This window comes from Falco biarmicus, chromosome 3 (assembly GCF_023638135.1).
Source record: "Falco biarmicus isolate bFalBia1 chromosome 3, bFalBia1.pri, whole genome shotgun sequence".
Taxonomy (NCBI): domain Eukaryota; kingdom Metazoa; phylum Chordata; class Aves; order Falconiformes; family Falconidae; genus Falco; species Falco biarmicus.
Genome location: NC_079290.1, coordinates 80,329,326 through 80,356,731, shown reverse-complemented (window position 1 = coordinate 80,356,731; position 27,406 = coordinate 80,329,326). Strand labels below are relative to the sequence as shown.

The 27,406-nt window shown below is 38.7% G+C and overlaps 1 protein-coding gene across 10 annotated transcripts in view; it reads right to left on the bottom strand.

Moving 5' to 3' along the window:
- The window catches only part of COBL (cordon-bleu WH2 repeat protein), a 208,736-nt gene that overhangs the window by 48,134 nt on the left and 133,196 nt on the right, over positions 1 to 27,406 (bottom strand). For 9 of the 10 annotated variants that reach the window (XM_056331754.1, XM_056331752.1, XM_056331753.1 and 6 more), the window contains 2 exons: positions 3,797 to 3,935; positions 701 to 871 (listed from right to left, as the gene is read on the bottom strand). In XM_056331754.1, coding sequence (XP_056187729.1) covers positions 701 to 871; positions 3,797 to 3,935 — 310 coding nt within the window. The remainder of the gene's footprint in view (positions 1 to 700; positions 872 to 3,796; positions 3,936 to 27,406) is intronic. The other variant, XM_056331759.1, reaches the window with a different exon arrangement.

Here is a 27,406-nt window from a genome sequence, read left to right as displayed (position 1 = left end):
CACAATAACCAATCAAAGGCTTGGACTATATACAAAGACTTAAAGACAGTCGATGGGTAAGCATGAAAAAGTAGCATGAAAACATGCTTTTCACAAATGCACAAGGATGTGGAAAATGCCCTATTTCTTTGTCTGATAACTGTTACACCCCAAGGGGAAGAGCACACAAAGGACTATCCAGAGATGGCAAGGAAGATGTACCCATTAGGACAGGAAGGCCTTTGAACAGTATACAGCTCCTGTAAATGGCTTAGTTTTCCTAAGGCAGACCCTGTAGTTTTCAACCTAGACTGACAGACCTACTGACTCTCAAAGGAACTCTGTCTCTGACTCTCAAAGGAACTCTGTCTCTGGAGAGACAGAAAAAATGTTAGTATAGAAAACCAAACGTGGAGAATTAATACAATTAAATCAGATATTTGCTTCCAGCTGCCCAAAGTCACAAGGTTTAATGGTTGTTTTTAAATGCTTCCACACAACGGCCAGGTGTTATCTGCAAAACTGTCTTCAAACAAGTGGGTTTTTTTTCTTTATATTAATTAGTTACACTGCATTGGACATTTTAAAAGACAACAGGCTGGAAAAATGGGAAAAAACATACATGTATGTCTAGAAAGCAGAGAAGAAAGTCTGGAAAAGCTAACCCTGAGAGTAACCATCAAAAGAGCGGAAAGGCAAATACATGTATTTTCAAACATACGTTTAGGTACCAGCTCTGTTGGTGTTGCAACATCTGCTTCTCTGTAACACACTGTTGGATCCACAATGTCTCTGTCAGGAGGAGGGTAAGGTGGGGGTGGGGGGATCACTAACTGGGGTGGACCACGAGCGGTGCCTCTAGGAGGCTTTTGTGGCACCTGCCGTCCATCACCTACAGGGGGATCAATTGACTAGTTACTTCATTGCAAGATAATGATTGGTTTGTTTATTGTTATTTTTGAAACACACATTAATTTCCCCTTACATCCGAAGTCTCTCTGGATCCAATTCTGCTCTTATTTACCCCCAAATAATTAAGGGAGAAGGAAAAGCTTCGTCTCTCTTAAACCAACAGCAATGGGACCAGAATAGAGCCCAGCACATACATGTACATCATTACTAACAGTTAAAATCACCAGTTTTGGCAGACAAAAGGAAGGAGGAAAAATAGAAATTTAATTGAAAAATGCTATGTAAGAAAATGTGAAAAATGTGTGGGGGGGTTATCTTCTTAAGTGCCCAACTGCCTGAATTTTTGACCTCTAGGATACTTTATGTGACTGTTTTCCTGACTCTTTGATAGAAAGATGAAGATGCCTCAGGTCAGTATTTTTGAAGTAGGTATCTTGACAGTTTTTTCTTTTCTTTCTCTGAGTAGGTTTTCTTTCTTATTTGGACATTGTGGAAAAGCAGATGATTAAGTTGGTTTTTGCAAAACAGTGTTTAAAGCTATCAAAAGAAATGCTCATAACTTTGGCTGGGGGCTTATATCAATACTATGTGCAATAACTAAATAAATACATGCACCTTTGCACTATATTAAGCATTTGCAATGTTAAAAAGCTGATGTCAGTCTGAAGTGTACAGACCTAGAGCTACTGCAGTTTGGAAAGTCCTTAAGAGGCTGAAAATTCATTGAGGAACTGTGACTACCTGCCTGTTCTGCTCTCATACCCTACCTTCAGCATCTCCTGTGGTCATTGCTGAAGACAGATGCTGGCAGAGATGGACCTCTAGTCTGATCCACTTCTGATCATTCCCACACTCAGGGTCATGCTTTGGTGCTGCTGAGAAGGGAAGTGGTGCCAAGAGGGAGGAAAAAAGTGTAAACTATTACGATTTTCTATTTAGGAGTCACTAGCTTCCAGAGATTCAAGACAATTTAATGCTGGCAAACGTGCAGACCCCTTTTTACTGCTTTGAGAAAACTGGGCACAATACTTTGGGGTCACATTAAGTGATTCAGTATTGAATACTGAAGTGAATTTGCTACTCTGAGAATATTTCTGATAGGATCTTCTGCTGTGAGTCATGTGGCTAGCATGGGAGCTTTAATCCTTTTTCCATCATGTGGCTGCCTATTTCTTGCAGCACGTTTTTCCCCTCACTACAGTCTTGCTTTTTTCACAGCTTTTCTCTCTTGCTTTCAGAGCCATCTGTGCTTTCTCATTGTTTTCTTGCAAGGGCCCCAAAGAGAGGCTGTTTTACCAACCTTCCCTTGCTGTAACATTTGTGTTAATGAACGCATGATTCAAGCAGGTAGCAGAAAATGAAAAGCACTGAAGACAAGGCTACTGTGCGACAAGTTCTTTGTCGGTATAAAATAATAAGGCTCCATTAAAGTAAATGATACTACAGAATCCTACATGGGCAGTCTGGCCAGCAAGCACTCACGTACACACTACTGAAAAGACTAGAAATGGCTCTGCTCTGCTCTGCTTTATTTCATCTGTAACATTTTGAGCACCGATACAAAATAAAACAAATACTTACAAAAAGTTAAAGCACCAAATGTCATCAATAAGTGACCAGCAATAGGGCAAATCATGAGGAGTGACAGACTGTGACATCTGAAATGGTGAAAGGTAAGCCAATTTGCTGAAAACTCCTGTGTTATATGGCACAGCGAAAACGTTACTGTTAGAGGTTTTAAATAAGAGATGTCAATGGAGTTGAACATGTCACAAGATAATGGACTCCTGCTGCTACATAAATGCTGATGCATTAAATGTGAAGCATTTACTGAAAATAAATGTTGGACCAAAGCCAAGAGGTTTCTTTCTAAACTGTGAGGCATTTGTAATGTAAGCAATTATGTATGACAGGATGTCATATCTGTATGTCTTAGGCACTTTATGAAACATGAGGTCAAAGGCACGGACTGAAGTGCACTGAGTGCATTATGGCACTTGAAGAATTATTCTCTTAATGTACTGAAAAATGAGTTCAAAATATGTGGGGTTATTATCTCATATCTTCACCCATCATAAAATCACTTTGTTTGCTAAAAGCATAATTTTGGGGTCCTCACTCGGGCACAGATCCCACTGATCTGAATAAGCCAGGAGTCAGATAAAAACACAGGTCTGGGAGAACGTTTTCCACTCTTCCTGTATAAGAATAAATGTGGTGTCACATACAGCTGAAGTTTCTTTTGTTGTCTCCATATATGTAATGGCATTCCTTTGAGAGTACCAGTTCTTTTCTGCTACTGATTAACTAAAGGCTCAGCAGAAATTGATTTATAATAAAATTAAAAACTAAATTAAGAAGAAAAACTTCATTGAATATGGTCAGTTCATATCAAACTGTTGGAGGACTACAGGAAAAGAAAATGTCTTCAGGCTTTAGGAACATGAGAAGATATTGAACCAGCCTGACTGTACTTCAGTTCTAGTAGAACCCCATGGCTTCAGATGCATTCAGTATTGTCTGGCCTACCTCCATCTAGTAGCATTTCCATTTACTACTTCTGTATTTCCATTTACTAGCAAAACCACCGTGACCTTAAAGATGCAGAATAGGCACAGGGCTGTGGATATCCAGCTTATATCCAACATTCAAATCATCTGATGAGCGTTATGTACCTTTTACTCCTCTATGGTACTCTGAATGGTAGCTTAATTTTTTTTTAAAAAAAAAAAGACGTAATCCACAAGCACTTGTTTCCAGACTTTCATTCTGCAGAGCAATGTGTTTTTTTCCCCAGGTTACAGATGTTTCTGAATTCGCAGCATAACAGAATCAAGGAAACTTTGAACACTGAGTATTGAAAGCAGATGCATAGGATTATACAGAAGAAAAGAACACCTCTCACCCATTGTGCTCTTCCTCTTGTCTTCCCTCTCTTCTGTCCTGTTTGGCATGGCAGGAGTGGGTGGTGCAGATGCAGTTGGTGGAAGAGGGGCACGCCTCTTCTTTCTCTGTAAATCGTTTAGGGATGTTCCTTGTGAAATCTGGCAAAGTTGAAAAACAGGCACAGTAAAGCATAATTTTTGTTGATGTAAATTATCAGTAACAACAAAGAAATGTATTTGTCATATGACCTAATTTCTCAGCATAGTATATTTATAATGAGCATTTATAGTGACAACAGGAGATTAAAAAGACAGATCAGGAGAAGTATAATAACATTGCACTCAAAGAAGGAAAGGGACAAGAACTGCAGATGAACATCACAGCGGAAATATCAGTTTGGTAGACATTTGATGTTTTTGGTAAAAGAGAACTAGAGAGCCCAACACTTGGCAACACACAGTATGACACTACATGTGCTGTTACGTTTGAGCCACAGCATGATCTTGTTTTTCCATTGTTTTTTTCAGATCTTTAATTATGGTTAAATACTCCAATCGGTACATGTAGGGAGTAAACTCTCACTTCTTTCATTTTCCTCTCAAATTCTTGTTTGAGGACTTCAGAGAGCCTAGTAAGAATTGAAAGTTTGTTTGCGTGATGATATGAGATCATACTGTACTCTGTCTACTGAACTTCAGAGACAAACTCCTGTAACGCCTCGGCTTCCAATACTTGTAACATGCTGGCTGGGAAGCCAAGACTTCATTACCGTTTACACTGCTTTTAAAAATACCAAAAAAATTATTACAACTGACGTGGGTTTCACTGAGTTGCATAACTTTTTCTGTAGCTTGTTGGAACTCAGCCTTTTCTGGAAAAATAATACTAATACTACTAATAATAAAAACAGAAACATGTAGGAAAATCTGTTGAATTTTTGTATTTGAAAAGTCCTGACAACACTAGACAGAACCAGGCTTAGCTGAGGCAGAGGGTAATGGGAGCCGCCCGCACATGGTGTGTTGTTGGCATTCGTCAGTCTCCGCTTGCATGACTTCTCTGCTCTGCCTGTCCTGATACTCCCCATAGCTGAAGATATCTAATATACAGAACCGTCTAGTGGTTTTCTAGTATTTCAAAAGCCTAAATAATAATAATAGTCTTTCCTTTAATCCAGAGTATTAATGAAGCCTTAAAATACATTTGTTGTGGGAGAGTTCACTGAACAAACAGTAGCTTCATACTGCTCAAAGCCATCATCAGAGTTCAGAGGAAAGGCAGTCATCTATCTGCATCCTTTCCTATGTTGAGTGAAAACTCTGAGAACAGGACATGAATAGAGCCTCCCTCATTTAGCCTTCCTTTTTTAAAGCACTCAGGAAGGTCTTAGGTTATAAACACAAATGCTTAGGTCCCATCTTTCAGAATAATGCTTTAACCACTGTGTCACATGACAACTGGACACTCTCCACCCCTCCTTGGTGAGCCTGCATCCTGCATATGGAGAAACTCCGTAGCAACTGCACTGGACATAGAGCACATTAACAAGGATGAGCTGCAGTTTCATAGCAAACAATTCTAAAATGTGGAGGGGATGGAAGGTAGGAAAGAGAGGTATCCTCGCCTTACTTCCTACTACCATGGACTATTTCTGCATTTTACACTGAATGTCCGCTGGATACAGTGCATGACTAAAGCCAGTGAGGCCAATCTAGATAAAGTTAAGCACAGTAAATGTGCAATAATAATAATAATAATAATAATAATAATAATCATCATCATCATCATCATCAGTGATTTTGCAGACTTCAGTTTTGGTCACCAAGCTTCACGGGATTTTAAAAAATTATTTATACCCAGAGAACAGCACCAGGCCCAATGTTGAGGAATGGATACAGCAAAATTTTAGAGCTCTTCTGAAAAAATTTTGCCTCAAGTTATGGTGTTGCTCCATATCAGGATGGGTCACCTCTCCTGACGAAGAAACTGCCTGCCAGTGGTTAGGAACAGAGGGCAATTGACTGAAGTTGAAGTTATATGTTGAAGTTGGGAGTTATATGCCCAACTCCCAGTTATTACAGAACCAGAATGTCTGATACTGAGCTGAACATGGGAAACTGTTGAGTGGAACAGACCCATCAGGCTTTGTTTTGCATAGGAGGAATTACACGGAGGACAGCTACCCAGTGCTGCATTCTTCTCCATGTCTATTTGGGGCAACTGGCAGTTAGGCAGTTGGAAAAAAACCTACATTCTTCTGAGCTGCATTTTAAATAACTGAACACATCTAACCATTCAGTACTGCATCTTGATTCTTCTGGATACACCTTACAAAAAAAAAAATAATATCCAAGTGGGGACTGGTATTGATCCAGCTACAAAGATTCCAAAGTTCAGTAGCCACAGAGAACTTGAATCATTTGAGAGACAAGACAGCATCTGAACTTTGCCAACACTTCACAAGCACAACCATGACTTTTGTGGTTGTTTAATGGCATTTTGCAGCTTCCACATTCACTCCTGTCTCTTCAGCCTTAAAGGTCATTTTACTTGAGGACAAAAAATGGGTGGACTGGTGATTTAAAAGTGATTTTCCAAGTCTAGGAAATCTTGTGAATAAAGACAGAAAGTAAGGAAATCTAATCACCCTTCCCCAGGTACCACATGACTGAAGGATGTTAGTTTGGTATAGCCAAATTCTTCAATGAAAGGAAAAAAAAAAAATCTACATTACTGCTTTACTAAGAAGAAAGAGTCCTTAGATGACGGCCGATCTTTTTCAGCTCTATGAATTGTTATTCAGCTGAATTTTCTGAGGAATATTAGATAGATATATGGATGAACACGCTGCTACACCTGAAGAAAAGGCTAGAAAATAGCTCTTGCACAATGCAATAATTCAAGCTTGGTCAAATACACTCAGAAGAATGCTTTTATTATTCTGTCAGCTAAGTGCCGTATACTTCACAAACACCATAAAGAGGATGAAAAGCTTGTTTAAAGCTAGCCACCCTACAATGTATATAAGAAGTGTCTAGTCCACGAACAGGTCATAAAAATCGTTAAAAATACTTCTTTAATGCTGATTTTGGTAAATCTATGAGGCTAAACATAAATGGAAAAACCAGAACATTCTGGTTCTTTCTTGCAATTGTATATACCAAAACAATAGAATTTGAAAATAATTTCTTATGACTGCCTGCTTCTTCTATAAAGAAATTGAGCCTTAACGATACCATCTGAAGTAATTTTCCATCCAACCTTTCTTACATGAGCCACACTCTGAGCATAAGAGAGTATTTCCTAGTCTTAGCACTTGTGCTTCTCCTGTGCAGCATTTTTAACTAGAAGAAATTATTAGGACAGCTTCTGTTACACAATATGTAATTTTTAAAGATGTTAATAAGTGTTTCCTGCCTATAATTAACACAAACAGCTAAGCTTAAGATTAATAAAGTGGGCCAAAAGGGCCTAAGTCTGACAAACAGTGTCACTTCTGTTCTGATATTGATAAGACCACACATGATGCAAAAAACATTTTCCCCATTAAATGCATGTCATGGCTCACATGACATTTGAAAAATACTACCAATATTGCAGACTAAATATCTGAGGTATGTGCTGAATGTGTTTTCCATCTATGAAACCTCAACACCTTTATTAAAATTTGAAGGCTTCAGAGAAGATTGCACAATATATTTAGAGCATAACAACAATGTCATGGGGAGGTTGTGTGTCAAAATTGTGTGGAAAGAATCCTACAAGGTTAGTGCTTGAAATTTTCAGTCAGTAGCATCTGACACAGTCACCTTACTTTCAAAAGGTATGTGGATACTGTAAGAATGGATGTGTAAAGTGAGTTAGTTTCCTCATGCATAGGAGTCCTGTATTTTCTTTGGGTTAGGTTGCACCAAGTATGAATTGATGAAAAATATTAACGGGGGTCCAAGGAAACAAAAGCCACCACCACCAAAAATTCATCAAGCATTCAAAGACAAATAAATTCAGATAAATTTCCAATGTGAGCTCCACTCCTTTGCTTTGCCTGTCCTCTGCTTACAGGTCAGACACTGGTTTTGTATTTATCAACCCTTTCTAACAGCAGTGTTATCTTTGTTTGTACTTGCCAATTCATCTAGCAAACGCCACCTTTCTTTTATTCACAGGTCAAACTGGGCCTTATTTACTGCAGTTTTACTGCTCCAAAACTGAGCCTCCTTTGGTAAGCCAGGAACTGTATCATTAATTTGTGGTCCTCTGTCCCTCCAGTATCTACTAACACTCGCAACCCACTTGATGACACCGACTAAATATATATCAGTTGTCTCGAATCCCTACTTTGACCAAGAAAGAAATCTCACTCTGTTCTCTCCAATAGCATACTCAGAGTGCGACACATTCCCAAGTCTGTTCTATTAAGGACAACCCACACACTCCTGCTGTAAAAGGTAGAGAAAAAGGGACCGCATTTAATGCAGTCTTGGAAAGTGCACATAGTACACCCTTGTTAAATAACAAGGTATCGTAATGTTGTAATTACTGCAGTTATATCTTGACTAGTAAAGAACTTGACAACTACCAAAGTGTTCCAAAATAGTGATACAGACAGGCAAAAATCCTTAAGCTAACACTAGAAGCTGGATTTTTGTAGACGTGAGGGAAAAATACCATGTAACTTCTAAACTAGACATTGAAGGCCAGTTGGTGCCCTCTGGGAACTACTGCTTTTCAAGCAACACGTTTTGACCATTTATCGAATAGCTGAGGGGGGCTTGATACTCTCCAAGGACTACTGTATCAGGACACAGAGAATAGCAGAATGAGCCATGTTTTCTTCCTTCTTCCAGGACTGATGTCTGGGGAGAAGAATGGACATACAAGGCACAAGTACTTTCTGCAGGACTGAGAAAGATCTTGGAAAAAAGCTGATCTCAGCTGAGAAGCACAGCTAAGAATACAAGTAAGAAACAACAACTTAGAAATTGCCATGAAAAGACCTTCTTGGACTTGCACAAAGCAAACAGCACCTTCTTGAGTTAGCTGGAACAGGTTTTCCCTGAGCCTCTGCAGGTATTTGTGTTGGAGCTGGTGCCAACACTTACTGGAGAAAGCCTGAATGACTGACAGACAGATCTAATCAGTTCTAACTGTGCCTTAACAGAAAACCCCTCAGTGGATGCAGTCACTACGTGATTGAGATGTTACAAAAGTGCATAGATGGTGTATCAACATTCAAACCAGTCTTCCCAATATCTTCATAAACTTTACAGGAAACATTTGTTGTATGGCAACACATTCTTCCTTTTACTCTCACAGCTATCATTTTGCCACAGAAAAGAAAAAATGGAAACTTGAAAATCTATTAATTTTCCAGGTTCACTATTTAACAGAATCTCCCTTAAAGCAATTTTCTTCCTCCTCAAACATCATAGATACAGGTGATACACACATTTTAGCAGCAATAGGTTTGTGTCTGGAATAAGGATTGGTTTTAATGGATGTTCCATGATGGGTTAGCATATACAAATATAAAAATGTATAGCATATGATATAAACTGTGGGATAAAGGCTCATAGATTTTCTTACTTCTTCCTCCTTTTTTACGCAACATTACATGTCAGGATCTTTTATTGTTTTATAGAACCAGTTCTGTCTAATTTGTATACAAGTTCAGGGAAACTGAGTGATGGTAGAAATTATTTTTAGAAGGAAATAAAAAGTACTGGAAAAAGAACACATGGATTCAATCACTGGCATGCCCTGACTGCAAACTGGTTTCCATCATCCAACACTGACTAGACACACACTCTGACTTAAGCAAGCCAGATTCTGATACACCTGCTGGTGATGGTATTGTGTGGAGTCAGAATGTCTATCAAATTACAAGAGTGTTTAAGTATGACCCACAGAAAAATTTAGACCTAACTTGTAACTGAACCAACAACAGCAGCCCCCCAAACTATGATTGGGAGCATCCCAACCCTTCTCCTTGCACAAAGAATTTTAAAGACATCTTCACACAATTAAGAGCCATTTTACAAGAAGCTCTAGAAGTAAAAAGAAAAGATACAGGTTTTATTAATCAGTTTTAAACTACTGATATAACCATAACTGCACCGAACCTTTACAGTATTGTGTGATAGACAAGTGGTAGGTTGGTAAAATCGATCTATGGTTTCAGAGTTTAAAAAAATATTTTGCCACAATTTTGTACATAACTTAAAGCAGCTGAGAATAAAATATTTTGATCCAAAAGGAGCTGTTCTAGGAAAATCAGAGAGATAAATCTGTCAGCTGCAGAATGGAGACATAAATCTGCCCACCAAACTTGATGATATAAAAGCTATTCTATCCAGCTGATTCTGCATTTTCACAGGGCAACAGATGTTTCACAATGCCTAGCACTAGAAACCACAAGAAGTCCCAACTGAACATTAATGTGTCTTAAACAATATTTACTTATATGTCTAATATTCCCTGGACAGGTCATACATTACTAGGCTTTTCACTAGCATACACCAAGAAAGGAAAATTCAGGGAGTTCTCAAAGAAACCGGGCTTATGATCAATTCTTGAGGCTGACCACTAAGTTACATTGTATTAAAGTGTCTATTCAGCACTGAACCTCTCTACCTTGTTTCTTTATTGGGCAGCATTCCATTTCATTTGATTAATAACTGTACATTTAATCCACAAGTACGTTACAAACAGCATTCAAAGACAGCAGTCTGATGTTTCCCAAACGTGCATCCTTATATTGCAGAATGCATCTGTGTGGGTTATTTAAAATGCTTACTAGGATTCCATGCAATGCATCAACATATTGCAAAAACAACATATATCGATACTAAAAAATCCGGGAAAACAGTTTTAAAGGACATTATTTCAAAAACTTGTCACTTCGATAAAATGCAGAGAAATAACTACACTTTAGAAACTAGCAAGCAATTTCTCTGGATCCGTCTTTTAGTTCTGTACATCTTTATTTCTCAGTGTTGGATCTCGGAAACCTGACAATAAAATGAATAATAAGAAACTTAAAGGTAGATTTTTACATAGCCATACGAATAGGTGTGCTGTGATAGAAAGACTGACATTTGGACTGACTGGACCCAACATCTTGTGTCACTCTGGATACACTCCTCTCACATGGAACAAGTTCAGGTGTGAGATTCCCAAGCTACTGCCAACATGAGTTCAAGTCCACAATGTAACATCAACTAACCCTAAGCAGGACAACCATGCTTGTGTCCTGACACAACACTGCTCTGTACCAGAGTGCTTCCTCCTGACTTCGAAGCTCTGCACCATGCTTCCTTGTACTGTCTTTGGCCCATGTGATGGCTGCACCGCAACCATACTCATGGCCCCAGCTTCTGAGCTGCTTTGCTGCTGGGAGCGTTCAGGTGCTGTGTTAAGTGGCACGTCTGGCTTGTAACTACAGTACAAACAACACTGCTGTTCTGAAAATACCCTTACCATTAATATTTTAATCAGAGGCCACAAAATACTGTATCATTTTGCCTACTTCTATGCTGCTTAATTTCAAATTGATTTTTTCTCATGAGGTAATTCTGGTATTAAACAGGGTTTGGTAATGAAACTTAGTATTCATTATCAAAATACAAGCTGTGACTGCAAAAACATCTCCATCTTAATAACAGACAAAAAGCTTAGCATTGGTGGATTTTACAGAAATTGCAATGCTCTTGTCCTATTTTATTCATAAAATGAAGAAGACGAAAGCCAAGGATGTCCTTGAATACTCAGCTGATTGTCGACAGAAAGCTAAATCAGTTGACACAAGAAAGCCACTACAAGGTGAAGGGGCAAGCTCATTTTTCCATCTGTTTTTGTTGAACACACCCTTTCTGAAATGTCATGGTCAAGGGCAGTTAAAAATTAATGTCACTCTAATCTTCTTTAAACACTTTAACTTGTTCAGTTAAATGTGTCAGACAGGAAACTATCCATAAACAAATTTGAGATGTTAAATTACTAAGATAGCTGTGATTTCCTTCTTTTGCAAAATCTCATTACTAGCTGCAATATTATTTCCACTCAAGGAAGTCACTCTGCAACACCAAATATTTTCACATGCATTGAAACATGTAGACTACACAAGTCTGCGGATGTTTGCTTTGGCAAAGAATTGAACTTCCTCTGTTTCTGTGAATACAATGTAATCCTCCTCATTTATGTCTTCATTTGGGGGGGGGGGGGGAACAACAAAACCTCCTCAGACACTGCTAAGATTAATTTCTCCTCTAGAGAAGTTAAATAAAAAAGGCAAAAATGACCTTCACATTTTCAATTCATATTTGTGCTTATCTTTTTGGTTAGAGAAATACAATGAACAGAACAAATGAACATTAGCAGTAGTTTAAAATACATAGTAGGACTGCAGCTTGGATTTCTTCTGACAACTTTGTCAATGAGTTTGGCATGATCAGTGTTCTCTCCCTGAATCACTGCCTCTGGGAAAGGCACTGGCCTAAGGATTTACACATCACCTTTTCTTCCTCAGTCTCCCATCCAGGATTACAGGCTGGTTGATTTGTTGGTCTGCTTGTCTGTCCTTAAAAATCTGAGAGATGTTATGAGCCAACTGAAGATCTGCAAAATTTATTTTGCATCTTTGTCCCATTTTCTGCCAAAAGCATGGACTGTAGCCTAAAATCTGGTAGGCCTAGAAAGTGCCAGGCAATCACACAAGCATTTGACCAGGAACAAGGAGAACCATAGGTGACATACCTCCCAGGAGCTTATGTTTTCCTCTACACTTAACATTTTCTTCTGTAAAGATACTCAAGTTGAATTCCTAATGCTTAGTGCTAAGTCCTAGACAATCACCCTAGAAGTCTTCTCAATTTAGAGAAAAACATACCATACACTTCCAGTGTTTGCCCCCCCTTGTATCAGCCCTTCCCATCTGCAGGCACATAGAATGTCTGGGAAAGCTGCTTTGGGCAGTAAGTCAAGTGATAGTTTCCCATTTCATAGAATGATAGAATGGTTTGGGTTAGAAGGGACCTCTAAAAATCATCTAGTCCATGGCGTCCCATTCCACTGCCCCCTGCAAATTTCCAGTCAAGTCTAGTTCCTTCCAGCAATTATGAAGGGCAGCCAGAAGCCCCCACTTCCACAATCTTCAGAAGCCAAGAAGAGGGGGGGAATAGCAAAGTGGTACCACAGTGTCAATGACATGCAGGATTAGGGACTATAATTTAACATGGCTCTACGTCAAGCCACCCGTCCCACCCCTCTCCCCAAGTATAAGACTTTTATCATCCAAAATTACAAACATACTCTGCTGTGAAGACTTGTTAGGGAGAGCCACCCTGGCACTCTGCTTGCTATGCACAGCTGGCAGTGTCAGCAATGTAGAGCTAAGCAGGGCTCAAGGGTTGTCTGTTGAGCTATGATATTCTGAATGAGCACACTGTGAACAAAATGAGGTGCCTATTTCTCCCAGTAACCTGCACCATCCATTCTCTAAACAGGTGAAAAACTGAAGTCATATGCAATCAGAGGAACTGGATTTGCATTCCCCTCTCCTCAATTCTATTACTTTTGGGAGATGACTGTGAATGTAACTCAAGAAATAGCTTCAAGTATCAGAGAACAGTTTTTACTAGATTGTACTTCTGATGTTTTTCCTTGCTTTCTTATTTGGCTAAACACTGGCCAGAATGCAATACTATTAAGCCATTAAATTAAACCTGATTCACACAGCACATATTTACTTAGTTTTTCTATTAAATAATTTTTTACATTTTCCGTTTAGGATCTAAGAAAGGTAGAGTTACAAGCAAAATCTGAAAAGCAACACAAAGCCTGTTTCTAATTAAAGCATGGTGTTAGGGTCATTTTTCATTGCTTACTGAATGTCAGTTCTTCAGACGCCTCACTGCCTAAAATGATCTTTGTCTTATTAACTTCCCCTAAATACCTTGCCCAACAAAGCCTAATAATTACCTGACACATACTTTCTCCTTAATGAGAGTTAAAGCTTACAATGACATGAGCCTGTCCTATTTGTCTGTGACCTGGCAAGCCATATGAAGTTTACTTACTAAATCACAGATTCATAGAATTACTTAGGTTGGAAAAGTCCTTTAAGATCATCGAGTCCAACTGTCAACCTAGCACTTCCAAGCCCATCATTAAACCATGTCGCTAAAAGCCACACCTACAAGTCTTTTAAATCCATCCAGGGATGGTGTCTCAACCACTTCTCTGGGTAGCCTGTTCCAGTGCTTGACAACCATTTTGGTGAAGATTTTTTTTTCTAATACCCAATCTAAACCTCCCCTGGTGCAACTTGAAGCCATTTCCTCTCGTTCTATTGCTTGTTACCTGGAAAAGAGACCAACACCCACCTGTCTGCAACTTCCTTTCAGGTAGTAGTAGACAGTGATAAGGTCTCCCCCGAAGCTTCTCTTCAAGCTAAACAATCCCCATTCCCTCAGCTGCTCCTCATAGAACTTGTGCTCTAAACCTTTCACCAGCTTTGTTGCTCTTCTCTGAACACACTCCAGCACCTCAGTGTCTTTCTTATAATGCAGAAAACGGAAAGCAGTATTGAAGGTGTAGCCTCACCAGTGCCAATTACAGGGGGAAAATCACTTCCCTAGTCCTGTTGGCCACGCTGTTTCTGACACAAGCCAGGGTGCTGTCGGTCTCCTTGGCCAGCCCCCACCTCCAGATCCTTTTCCTCCAGGCAGCTTTCCAGCCACTCTTCCCCAAGCCTGTAGCGTTGCGTGGGGTTGTTGTGACCCAAGTGCAGGACCCGGCACTTCTTGCTGAGCATCATACAGCTGGCCTTGGCCCATCAATCCAGCCTGTCCAGACCCCTCTGCAGAGCCTTCCTACCCTCAAGCAGATCAACACTCCAGCCCAACCTGGTGGTTCTCTGCAAACTTACTGAGGGTGCACTCAATCCCCTCATCCAGATCATTGATAAAGATATTAAAAAGGACTGGCCCCAGTACTGAGCCCTGGGGTACACCACTTGTGACTGGCCGCCATGCTGCAACCCTGCCAAATGTTGCAACCCTGCCAAAATTCAGGGCTGCGTAGAACAGTATGTTCCAGCCCTGATGTCTTGCCAGTTTTCAGTGAAGTGCTTGACAGAGACCACATGTGGAGGTCAAATGATACCATCATGATCTCACCAGATAGTAAGTTGTGGTATTATTCCCAAGGCAGGTAGTATAGTCTGTTTAGAAACAGTTGGCAGGTGATCCACGAACTCACAGCCAGAACTAACTGGATTATTGCAAAAGACAAGAACACTATTGATGTTGGCAAAAAGACTATTCCAATAATTCTTCTTGTATGTAATTCGAAGACTCAGTGCTTCAAAAATATGTTTTCTTGCAAAAAAAAAAAGAAAGAAAAGATCCATTTTATTGACGCTATCTTAAATCAGAAGCTCTCGTGTCAAACAGATGTCGTATTTTTGCATGATTATCATGTGATGTATGTTAAATGGTAAAATAAAGACACTAAAAGCTCATCTTGCTTGGGTTCTTGTACACATATTAAGAATCACCAGGTGAGTATGACTTCAATGTCAATTCAGTGGTTGTATCTACCCAGGTTAGAGTGCAGGACTGGACTACTTTGCAGAGAAAAGAAGAAAGCAGACCATGGCGGAATCTTACAAAACTTTGCAAATACATCCTCCCACCCATCTGCAGTAACAGCCTATCCAAATCAAAGTGTGAGACACTCAGGACTTCATGCACTCCAGCCTTCAGTTAAAGCAGGTAAGCAATTTAAATCACTACTGAACTGACATTGCTACTATTTTCTGGACAAAGTTGCAAAAAAATTCTTTCTAAACATGCAATAAAGCCACACAGTGGACTCCTCTTATGAAGCAGCAGTTTTTTTCCCCACGCTAAAGAAGCGGTATTCTCCTTTCACAAAACAACACAATTTTAAAGAAGAATAACATTTTAAGTTCTTCTGGAGCAAAACTTATTAATTGACCATGAACTTTATCAGAGTAGGAACAGATTCTCAACGGGCCATTGTAAAAGCAGTCTTACTTCCCCTTGTGCTTCTGGGAGGCTGCACCTTCTGGCTAACTTAAAAACTTCTACTGAAATTTTGCACTAACATCCTCGTTCATACCGGCCAACCTTCAAAAAAAAAATATAACTGACAGCACTTAATCACTTCATGACTGAGAAGCTAAGATTCCCTTCAATTAATTCATCACACTGGGACACTTTATTTAAAGTTATGGGACAAAAGAGTTGTAAAATAATTATATTAAATACAAATTAAAAAAAAGGGGGGAGAGCAGACAAAAACTCTTGGGAAGTAAGCTGGTTGCCTAAAAAATGAAAAAAAAAAAAAAAAGTTGCCTACAGTTATTACAGTGCTTCCTGAAATTTCATTTTTAAAATGGGACACATACTGCTAGTAAATAAATGTGCAGCAACACAAAGTTGAGCATTAGGAGCTATAAAGAGGATGGGTTCTTCAGATGTACAGAGAAGAAAATCCTGTAATATAATATTAAAATATAACATACTCTTAACTAATACTCTGAAGATATTGAGGAAGTAGTTACTGTGGTGCATGTATAATCTAGCTGTAGCCTTCAGTAACTACTTAAAAAAAAATAACATTTAAGTGTGCATATACCATAATTAATTTTTACAGCTGTTTTTCTCATAAAAAGAAGTACCAGTTACTCCCTTTCACTAGCAGCTTTTTTTCAGCCTTCCTAAATTTGATGCTTTATGTGACAGCATTCAGCCTTCAGCCACCACTGCACTTTTCTCTTTTCTTTTAATTTGGGCCTGCATCATTTATCCAAACTAGAGTGTATTTGTTCAGCTAAACTAAGCATCCAGACCGCACAGCAAACATCATCTGATGTTCTGTTGGCTGGTTTCATGTTTGTCATCTGAGCATTGTTTTGTCAGACATGAGTAAGTCTGGATACTTCTCATTCAGCTAACTTAATGTGATGTTTAAAGCTCTTTAGGGAAAAAGCACCTTCAAATTGGAAATTAATTGTTTTAAATTGGAAATTAATTGTTCTGTGTTCTAATTTCTTAGTCATTTACTGTGGCATAGAGCATTATAAGGACGACAGACCTCTTTTACTACTCACTTTTCTTTCTGTTAATTGGTTCCAGTACATCTTGATAATGGACTCCGCAATAGGATAGCATTAGCCAGGTTCTGCTTCAGTGGAAATATTAAATAGATAAAACTTTTCAGGTTTATGACCACTTACAAAGACAAATGCTTCTATAATGTATATCATCACAGAATTTCATGTCTGTGAAGGGCATCACTTTGTACATGGCTTTTTCAACACAAGGCAATTAACTGAAAGTCATTAAAAAAAGCTCCACTCTAAGGCACTCTTCCTAAAGAAATATTGCCTGATTCTTTGAGCAAGATCCAGGATAGCAGCACGCCTTGAAAGATAAATTTTACTATATCCTGAAAGGTAGAAATATCATAATCTGCTAAGCAAACAGCCCCATCACTACAGAAGACAGTAGTGTCCCAACAGTTCCTGTCTACAGGATATCTGGCATGCACCTGGATCTGATACAGATTTAAAATGGAATGGGATCAAGTCTTTCATGCTGCTTTTTATTTTGCCAGTGAAAGACACATGTCAGTGAAGCGCACTGGACATCATCCATACAGCTCCCAGCTACTTGTAATTTGGGTTGCATACCTGCATCCCAGTATTTTGAGATACAGCCCACTGGGGGCTGCAAATATGACCTTCAGAGTCCTGTAGGGCTCTTAGATACTACAGTTACAGTACTAAGTTGTAACAGGTATACCAGGAAAGTTGTAGGGCTCATGCTGGAAAATTCTTTGCTCATATGCTTTACTGGCAAAACTTATGGCCTCATTCTACAAGCGTAAAGTTTTGCACTTATGCGCACAAACCAAAGACAGTGATGACTGCGAATAGCAATTGAAGACAGGTGTTTCTGTTTTGAACGAGAGACCTAGTGAAGTCATTGAGAACGCTGCCAGTGACTTTCCTGGAGTGGTATCAGATCATGAGACAAACATTTAGGTACAAATCTCTTCAGTATTCTCCAAAAATAGCTGTACTGGGTTAGATCAAGTGTTCTGCTCAGGCTCCTGTATCAGACTGTGGCAAGCACCTAGAGGACAGCAGAAGAAAAGGGAAGGTATGTTCAATATTACCTTCTCCCTAATACTTTTGCAGCCACCAACCATCTTCATGTCAGGGACTCCCTCTCATGCTTTGCATTCAAAAATTTGCAACAGATTTGTCATCCTTGCAACATTTGCTCAGTCTTCTCTTGAGCCCATGTAAACTTTCAGCGCCTTTGGCAAGGAGTTCCACAGATTACTGCTTGCATGAAGAAACACATGCTTTCATTTTGTGTGGTTTGCCCATTTCGTACTAGCTTCAAATGCTGTTGTAATGGCTGGTTGAACAGTCATTGAACTACCCATAGTCTTCATGCCACTTTTTCAGGATGAAGAATGATGGTTTATGTAAGTTGTACAGTTGTCTGTGTATTAAGTTACTCCACAGCTTTGATCACCCTCAGTGCCCTTCAAAGCATGAGTCTCTTCCCATTCTGTAATATTCTTCTGAAATAAGCAGAACACTACTGTAGTATTTAAGATGGCATAATAAAGTTCACAATACAGTGGTGTAATAAAGTTCTCTTTTCACCCTCTCTTCCTTTCCTAAAATGCTCTGCATCCAATTTGCTTTTTTGATTGCTGTTGAGCTTTGAGCTGACATTTTTTCAAAGCACGTCTTGTGATCCTAAGATCTTCCTGGTTACTGCCAGTTGAGAGTCCAGTATTTTACAAGTTGTTAGGGAAAATTCAGAGTGTTCTTTTCTCATGTGTATCCCTTTACACCTACATACACAGAATTTTACTTGCTTTCACCTGCAAGCCTTGCCAGCACTAAATCTCATGAGGTCTTTCAACAGTTGCTCTTCACAGTCAGTCTTCGTCTTTACTATCTGTGTAACTCAAGTACCAGCAAGAAACCTGGTCACTTTACTGATTTTTTCCAGGTCGCTTTTTAATATGATGAACGTGGATCCTCAAACACTCTAAAGCTGTTGCCACATTCAACCACTAGTTGAAGAGATCATTTACTCCTAACCCGTGATTCCTCTTTTCTTTACTGTGAAAGTAAGATGACATTCCTCCCTATGGAATGAAGACTTGGTTTCCTTAAGAAATTCCTGATGAGGGAACTCAGTAGAAGTTTTGAGGTAACAGAGCTGTATCAACCAGATCACACATATCCACCTGTTTGCTGAGTGCATCAAGAGCATTCTATGAGACTTGTAAGGTAGGGTTCTTGTTTTAGTAAAGCTACATTTACCCTATTCATTATCTTCACAGAGATGCCAACTAATTAAATTCTCTATTATATTTCCAGTGATTTTTTTCTAGTACATAAATCACATTAGCAGACTTATAGTTTTCTTGGCTTCCCTCATACTTTGCAAACACCAACTCTACTTGCACTTTTTCCTCTGAATTTATGAAAACTCAAATGTGGCTTCAGTAGCATTCAGCAATACTATTAAGCAATATTTTCTCTACTTCTTTGCTCCACACTTAATAGACTCTCACAGAAGAGACTTAGTACAGGTACAGTCACTTTATATAATCTTTTCCATTTCAGACTGCACTGCAGTCTCTGTGTATCATCTTGGTAATACTTTGCACAGCTGCTGCTCCAACAAAGGATCTAGAGCGCACTCCTTAGACAAAGGACCTAAAGTGCATTCCTTAGCTATGTTATTGGACAAGCTTCATGTTCATTATCTGCCTATGTGGGCAACTTTAACCTGTGAAAAATGTAAAGCATGGTTGAACTGTTTTACCATCCTAGGAGAAGAGTAGGCAGCTCTCTGGCCAAAAAGTAAGGCAGTGTTTATGTCATGTGTAGCAAAACAAATGATTTTTTTATGTCTTTAGGAGCAAAGGAAAAAGACCCCATCATACCCACAAACTCTCAACTATAGAAATGCATAAATGAAGCAAATAACTTTCTAAAAACAATTTCAGACAAAATGACTGGAATAAAAGCCCCAAAGAGAGAGATGCATACTACAAGCCTAATGGAAAGTTTCATAATTACTATGCAGTATTTATAGCCTAGTATATCCAAAATAAGCAATCGCTACATGAATTTGATGTGAAATACAGAGAAATAGATACAATCTCCATTTTGAACGCATTTATCTATTAATTATTTATCTATCTACCTGTATTAACACACCTTATCAAAAGGTAAAATGGCCTCATGCCAATTGTGTAAGAAATCCCCAGTCTCTTAATCTGGCATTGTACAGCAGTACAGTGTGCACTATAGCACCTAATATCCAAACTCTAATACAAAAACTAGGAAGAGAGTATGACTTAACTTTTCTTAGCAGCTGTACTACCTATCTACCATCTCAAGAACTCTGGGTATTAGTATTAGGCTTATTCTTAAACCATGAAAGGCCATCTCACAGATTCTTGACTACCTACTAACTTTCTGCAAAAAAACCCAAAAAACAAACCATGTTTCTTCTTTAAAGCTTACATAACTTGGGCACCTGAACAACATTCTGGACAAAAGCATCTTTAATAACGATTCAATATCCCTGGCCCTCATCACAAAAACACTATCAAAAGATACCATACATTGCTTGAGAATTCTGACAAGTCTGCCACCAAAACTGGAGAAAATCACAGCTAACCCTCATGAAATCTTCAGTTAACAAAAACTATTAAAAATAATAGCACCATTCACATTTCAGGCCTTCTTCATGCACAAAAAGGAAACCAAACCAGAACAAACCCAAAAAGTGTACAAACACAGTCATTTAATAGCTTTTAATTAATATTTTTTAAAAATTAAGAATTCAGTCAAGTGTTCTCCCTCTCCCTTCAGAACAAGTCCTGCTTTCATATCCTCTGGGAACTCACAAAACCTAAGAAGTGACCTAGAAGATGCAGTATTTTGTAGAAGTAAAAGACACATTTTGAAAAACAGCATTTTCCTACAGCAGAAACTGATTCAATGCATCCTTCCTCAGAATGTGAAAAAAGTATCTGTTATTCTCAAAGGAGACTTCTGGAGGCTTCACAGAAAAAAAAAAAAACACAAAACAAAGCAAAACAAAAATAACATTCACAGAACACTTAAGGGAGAAAGGAAATGTGTCATAAGAGAAAGGTTGAGAAGACCTCACCCAGAAGACCTCTGAGTCAAAAGAAACCTCCCTTCCTCTCTGAAAGATGATTAAAAAAAACATGCACTCATATCTTGTTGACTTCTAGAAGACATTTCTGGCTTAGGTGTAACCTATGAAAGGGAGATAACTAATCTGAGTCCATCCACCCTTTGTGCTGAATTCTGGGCTCCTTATTAAAACAAAATACAACTGTCAGATGGTCTCCACCATGAACTGCTTTACCTTTCACTTTATAGAGAAATTACAGAAAAAAAGATTAAGGTAAAAGGGAAGAAAATACCTACAGCTTAAGGGTATTCTGCTGCAGTATGAAAAACGAAGAACCTTTCTTCCAAGTATGACTACAGTAATTTCTACAAAAGTAGGATCAACCAAGTAGGTAAAACGAAAGCAATTTGAAACTTTTCCTCTTGGGACACAGGTCTCTGACCAGAGCGGAGTGTTCACAATAATGAATTACAGCAGATGCATAAAGGAAGGGGTAGAAGACAGTAAGCTGGTAAGAGTACACTGCTTCTAAAGATGATTACAGCAGATGTTAATCAAGCAGGTTTTAGACACCTACACATGATAAATCTCAGTTCTGTAGGTAACTGTGGTAGATGTTCTCATCTAGCTGTGATTCTTCGGTCCCTCAACGTTCCTACAATTGCAGTGCCTGCTGGTACCATGCATCTCTGAAAAAATGATGCTTCTGACAGTCCAAGAAAATTTGCGAGGAAAAAAGGCTGTCAGCCTCACAAACACAGGTTTTTTTCTAAGCACTGAACTGCTTCTCAGAAAGAAAGCCAACTGCAGGAGTATTATTTGAAATGCCAGACTTATCCAAAACACCCAGGGACAAAGCAGATTCAAGTAACTTTAACTCACAGGACACACAAATGGAGAGCTCTACTGATGGCATGCTTACTGACACAGCTGTACATCCTAGGAACCTATCTTATGCTACACTGTTCTACAGGGTCTGTATTCATTCCTTTAGTGCTTAATTTGGAGCCACAGGGATATAAGTCATTTTGAAAACCTGAGAACAGCAGTAACAGTGTGATTTCACACCAATCAAGATCACCCTTGCAGTCAGCTAACCACAAACCTGTGGCATTAGATTATGAAGAAATAAGGTGGAAGAGTGGTAATCACTTTGTGCAAACATGCCAGACAGACGCCTGTTGATAAAAACCTGCTGTGCTGGGGGGACTTTAGTGGAAGAAATACTTGCTTCGCTTGAATTTTTATATTATGTCTCAATTTAAACTCCTTTTGCAACAGAAGGTGGCATACTGAAAAATAATATATTAAAATCACAGTGGCCAGATACTGAGTTGCTGAGCAACCAGACGTAGCTTCTGACATTTTAGAAGTTCAGAAGACATCCAGCTACAAACCCAGCTTCCTAATTACAGACAGCTGAGCTCTTTCCAAAAATCTTGGCCTCTTGTTTTAAAATATATTTTACTTCTAAGGAAGATAATGAGTCACATTACCAAGTGGCTTCCAAGTCCATGCCTGTAGCATACACATATACACATGGGAAATTTCAGGACTGCAAATTCAGTGACTTATTCTGTACATTTGGGTGATTCTATGCTTTAATAACACTTTGAACAAATTTAGTATGTTAATTATGGTTTCAATATAATTTTATTCATACACTTCCTTCACTGCCTGTCCTTTATTTTTACTACTTGAACATTATTCTTTGGTTCTTGCTGGTTGAATGAATTTCAGGTACGTTTTCACTATATGCTGTGCTCACTTGCAATGTCATTTGAAGTATTTCAGGGCTGCCAGCAGATGGGCACAAATTCAATGGCTTTCAGCAGGACATCTCATGACAGTATTTCCTCCTTTTGACATACTCTTAATATGCTGGATCAGCCAGAGGAGACTTAAGCTTTCAGTCACTGGTGTGTTCTATGTATATTGGTTTATGTATAAAAGGACAATGAATAGTACCGTAACACAAATTCTGCTGCGAGAAAGGCATCCCTACCAAAGGCATGAAAATTCTAGGATTGCCTAATGGCTAGGATGCCTAATCCAGCGTCCTGTCAGCTCCACAGCACTCCTACCAATGGATAGCCAGCAGAACTGTAACTCTTTCAAGTGCAGTATGTACTGGAACAGGGGAACATACGTCGCAGGAAGCTGCTGTCTCCAAGAGGAGTACAGAAACACTTGCAAAGGGAAAAAAAGGAAAAAAGGAGAAAACGCTACGTGGTGGTCAGTATTAGAAAATCATCAACTAAGATGGCAAAAATTACACTTCCTCTCCATTTCCACATCTCTAATTTCCTTCCATTCAATAAGACATACAGAAAATACTGAAAGTATCTCCTATATATAAACAAGAAATTTGGCAAATATTTAGTGTGAGTAACTTATTTTCTCCAGGAAAGGTATGAAAGTCTCATTTATATTTGTTCATGTTAAAATGACTCTCTTAAAATTGAACTTATCATTTAGGCATAAAAATGGTCAAAAATAAACTGGAGGTAGGGAGAAAAAAAACCTGCCAGCAATGAATTTTGTAAGCCTGTGACTCTGCTGCAATATTCCTTTTTATTCATGTGAGCAAGCCTCTACAATGACTATTATTCTTGGTGAGAAAACATCAGCCTTGCTAAAACACTGGGGGCAAGTAGTCTGCTCTAAAGGTATGGCCTTGACCAAGAATGGGGAGTCAACAACTGTCCTTGGCAACCCAAGTTTGAGATCTAAATGGAGAGGAATGTAAGAAGCACAGAAAAACCCACAGTATGCCATACATTAGTTTGTTTACAGTAACCTCCAGAAAACTATATAAACATGGAAATAAACCTGAAAATTGTGCTGGTTTATAATGGAACCTTCTGAAAGTGTGAGGCCAGTTCCTCACCTGTGCTAAAAGCAATGATACAATTTTTATTTAAACACACAGTCTTGCCATATGACGACTAAGATTAAAATCTATGAAACAAATGTTATAATATTGTCTCTTATATCGCCCTGTTCTTCTATTAGTACAGGAATTTGAGCGGCTAATAACAAATCCCAGATGGTTACGCCTACATCTTGTATGAAAGTGCTGCTGATCTGAAAATCACAGCAGCTGAAACAGTCCACAGCTCCTTATCACAGTCTGCAAGTTGCATTCCTAGCTTCTGGAGTTTACATCAGAGCTATTACACAGATGAAGGCACTGAAGAGCCCTCTTCTGATGTTGTCTCCAAATGATGATGTTGTCTCCAAAAAGCCTCATGATTTTATTCTGAATAAACCACTCCATCTCACAGACAAGGCTCTTACAGAAAGTCCCTGGGGCCTTCACTATCATCCCCCTTCATTCCAATTTCTGTATTTCTGCATACATGCTAAAAAAAATGCCAACAACAACAACAAAAAATAATTATTCCCATAAACTAATTTGCCAGTGCACAATACTCTTGACCTCCAGAAGACTCAAATACTCAGTTTGACTGTTCTGCCAGGAAATGATCCAAACACACTTCTTTTTCTTTTAAAGAGGTCACAGAAGAAGCCTCTGAGGAGATACGCTTAATTCTGTCAGACTTCAGCTGTGGCTTTTCTCTGCGTGCTCTATCTACAATACATGCTCATACAGGTTTTCTCATATATGTGCATGCCTTTTGGGGCAGGCACCTAGTTTACGCTATGACTACCGTAAGGTGGCCCCAAATTCTGCTAGCGCATCATCTGAACTGCTGTGACAGAGAACAGGGATTGTCTGCAAAGAGGTTTCAGCTGTTGCTCACCCCTACACTGTTCTGCTCTACTCTCTGGCTGCTGTAGGCTTCATGTTGCAAATTAAGAAAGGCGGGGACCTCCTTGCTTCTAAAGCGTCCTGTATTTCTAATTAAAACATTCTGTATGTCACACTGGAAATGTTACCATACCATAGTCTTTTGAAGAATATTTTTTTCAAGTGACTTCTCATTATTCTAAGTAGCGTCACTTGGAAGATGTTTAAAAAAAGAGGGGGGAACTCTCCAGGGAAGATGTCTGTAGACACTTTTCTTTGACTCTGCTTTCCTTTGCGAACTTAGTGCATGTTCAGCACACTCTGAAACATTGCTCAATTGTCCTCTGAACAGAAATTAGTATTTTCTATAGGATATTTAAAACAGTTACAGAGGGAACTTCAAATAGACATGGAAAACAAATGATGCTGCATGAAAAAGTAATTAAAAGTTACTGCAAGAACCTTACCCTGAAGGAGGTAAATTGCTGTCAAACCCCACAGAAACAAAAGCTGCAATATGGTAAAATTATATTGCACTAATCAACCTATCCAGAAAAGCAAGTGGAGAAAATCTAAATTTAAAGCATAAATTAAAACACTCCAGTCTTCATAGACATGGAAATTTCTGATTGCAACCACCAGGCAGGGAGATGATATATGTGTATATATATACATTTCTAAAGAATCATCTGTGCTGTAAAAGAAAATTGAATGCCCTGGAGCTTAACAATGGGTTAAAAATATCGGGCTTATTGGGTTGGAAAATCAAACTACATGTATTCATAAACGCTACAGTATTTGCTTTTCTACACAACTTCACGGAACCAGATAGTTAAATAAAAAACCTTCTGAAAGCTCAGAATACCACCTTTCTCATTTTCTATTAATGTGTTAGCTTCACTGGAAATAAACATGTTCCCCTTTTGCAGGATCTTCCTGTTAGTAACAGTTGCACATAAATAAAGTTTTCTAAACAAACATCTTATCTTTTTATGGAAGGAAGTCCATTAATAAGGAATTGACGTCCTTCCCTGAAAAAAAAAGATCAGTGTTAATTCTTTCCCATAAACTAAAGAAATAAACTTACACTGAGATTTTTTACTTTATTTTCACAGCAAACTGGACAGTCTGCATGCAGATGAAACAGAACTGTTTGGGTTTTCTTATAAACAGTATCTTTGTTGCTACCTTGCCACGTAATACTGAGTAATTAATCTCTTCCCTCAGTTTTTGACTGTTTCATGAAACCTGTGCTTCATTTCAACTGTACTCCACACATTCTTGTTCGAACTACAGGGCAGCCTGTTAGCAACCTTCAGACCAGGAGCTCCAGAAGCACACCATAACTGTTTTATATATTACGAGCTATGCAACCCCATTGTCAGAAAGATGTCCTTTACCCAACAAATGCAGCCAGACTCTAGCAACTGTGCTCTTAATCTGCTGTGCCCTTCATTGGCTTTGTCAGCTACACAAGACATTTCTATTGCCCCAAAATTAACTTCATCATGGAAAATCCTCCGATGCAATTTTCATCAGATGAGAATTCTTCAAAATAGCATTTCCTTTAAACTAAGAGAATCTGTAAATTGACACTGTACCGTATGCTACTTGTGATAAATAAAATAAATGCTTTTCTCCCAATGGCTTCAGAAAACCAGCACTTTAATCTATTTGAACAATGCTGAAAATAGAAATGTTAACATGTTTAAAGAACGTTTAGTTTTTCAGTAGTTTTGTGTAGAACAATTTAAAATCTCAGTGCCACACTGCAGGGACATAAGCCTAAGAGAATGGCAGAATAATATAGCCTGTCATTACCCTACTTGTATAAACTTAAGGGTTATAATGCCATAGTATTTTTGTATGAAAAGATCTATTTATCTTAAACACATTAAATGTTTAACTTTGGAGAACTCATCATTACAGTAGGGGAATTTCAAAAGGAAATTTTAAAAAATAAAGTGTACCAAATGTTGCAAGAAAACATTGTTTCTCTTCAGCTGTGTCTACAAATGACTGCTATTTCAAAAGGCACCTATTCCGATTTTGAAAGATGACAGACCACCACATTCCAGCAATCACACTTTTAGATATCCTAAGAATGGGAAAATAAGATTCCATAATCCTTTACCAAGAACATGCATCAACTTTGCTTACACTATGCTTTGATGGAGAAGGTGCTGGAGTGACATAGACTGAGCACTAGACTGATGACTCTGACTCCTCCTCCACTATACTGAACTCAAAGATTCCCACTCTGCACTAATACAGTTTGCTTTCCAAAGTTCAGTTTGATGTAGAGGTGACAAGCCCTAAGTAGGTAAGAGTCAGTCCACATGACACAACTTTGAAGATACCAGTTCCTTGCATTCTTATGTGGTGTCCATATACAGGTTTACACACTGACTTTTACAGTTTACGTTTAGAATGTAATACTTTTTGTTGATGGTGGAACCAGAAGCCTTAATGTGTTTGTGCATGTTTATTAACATACATACCTGAATGTCACTATAAAAACAAAAACAATTTCCTTTCTCCTTTATTCTTTTCAATGGGTTAGGTCCTCAGGTTCCCCCCCGCCCCCCCCCCCCCCCCCCCCCCCCCCCTTTCTAATTCTTGATAACCATACTGC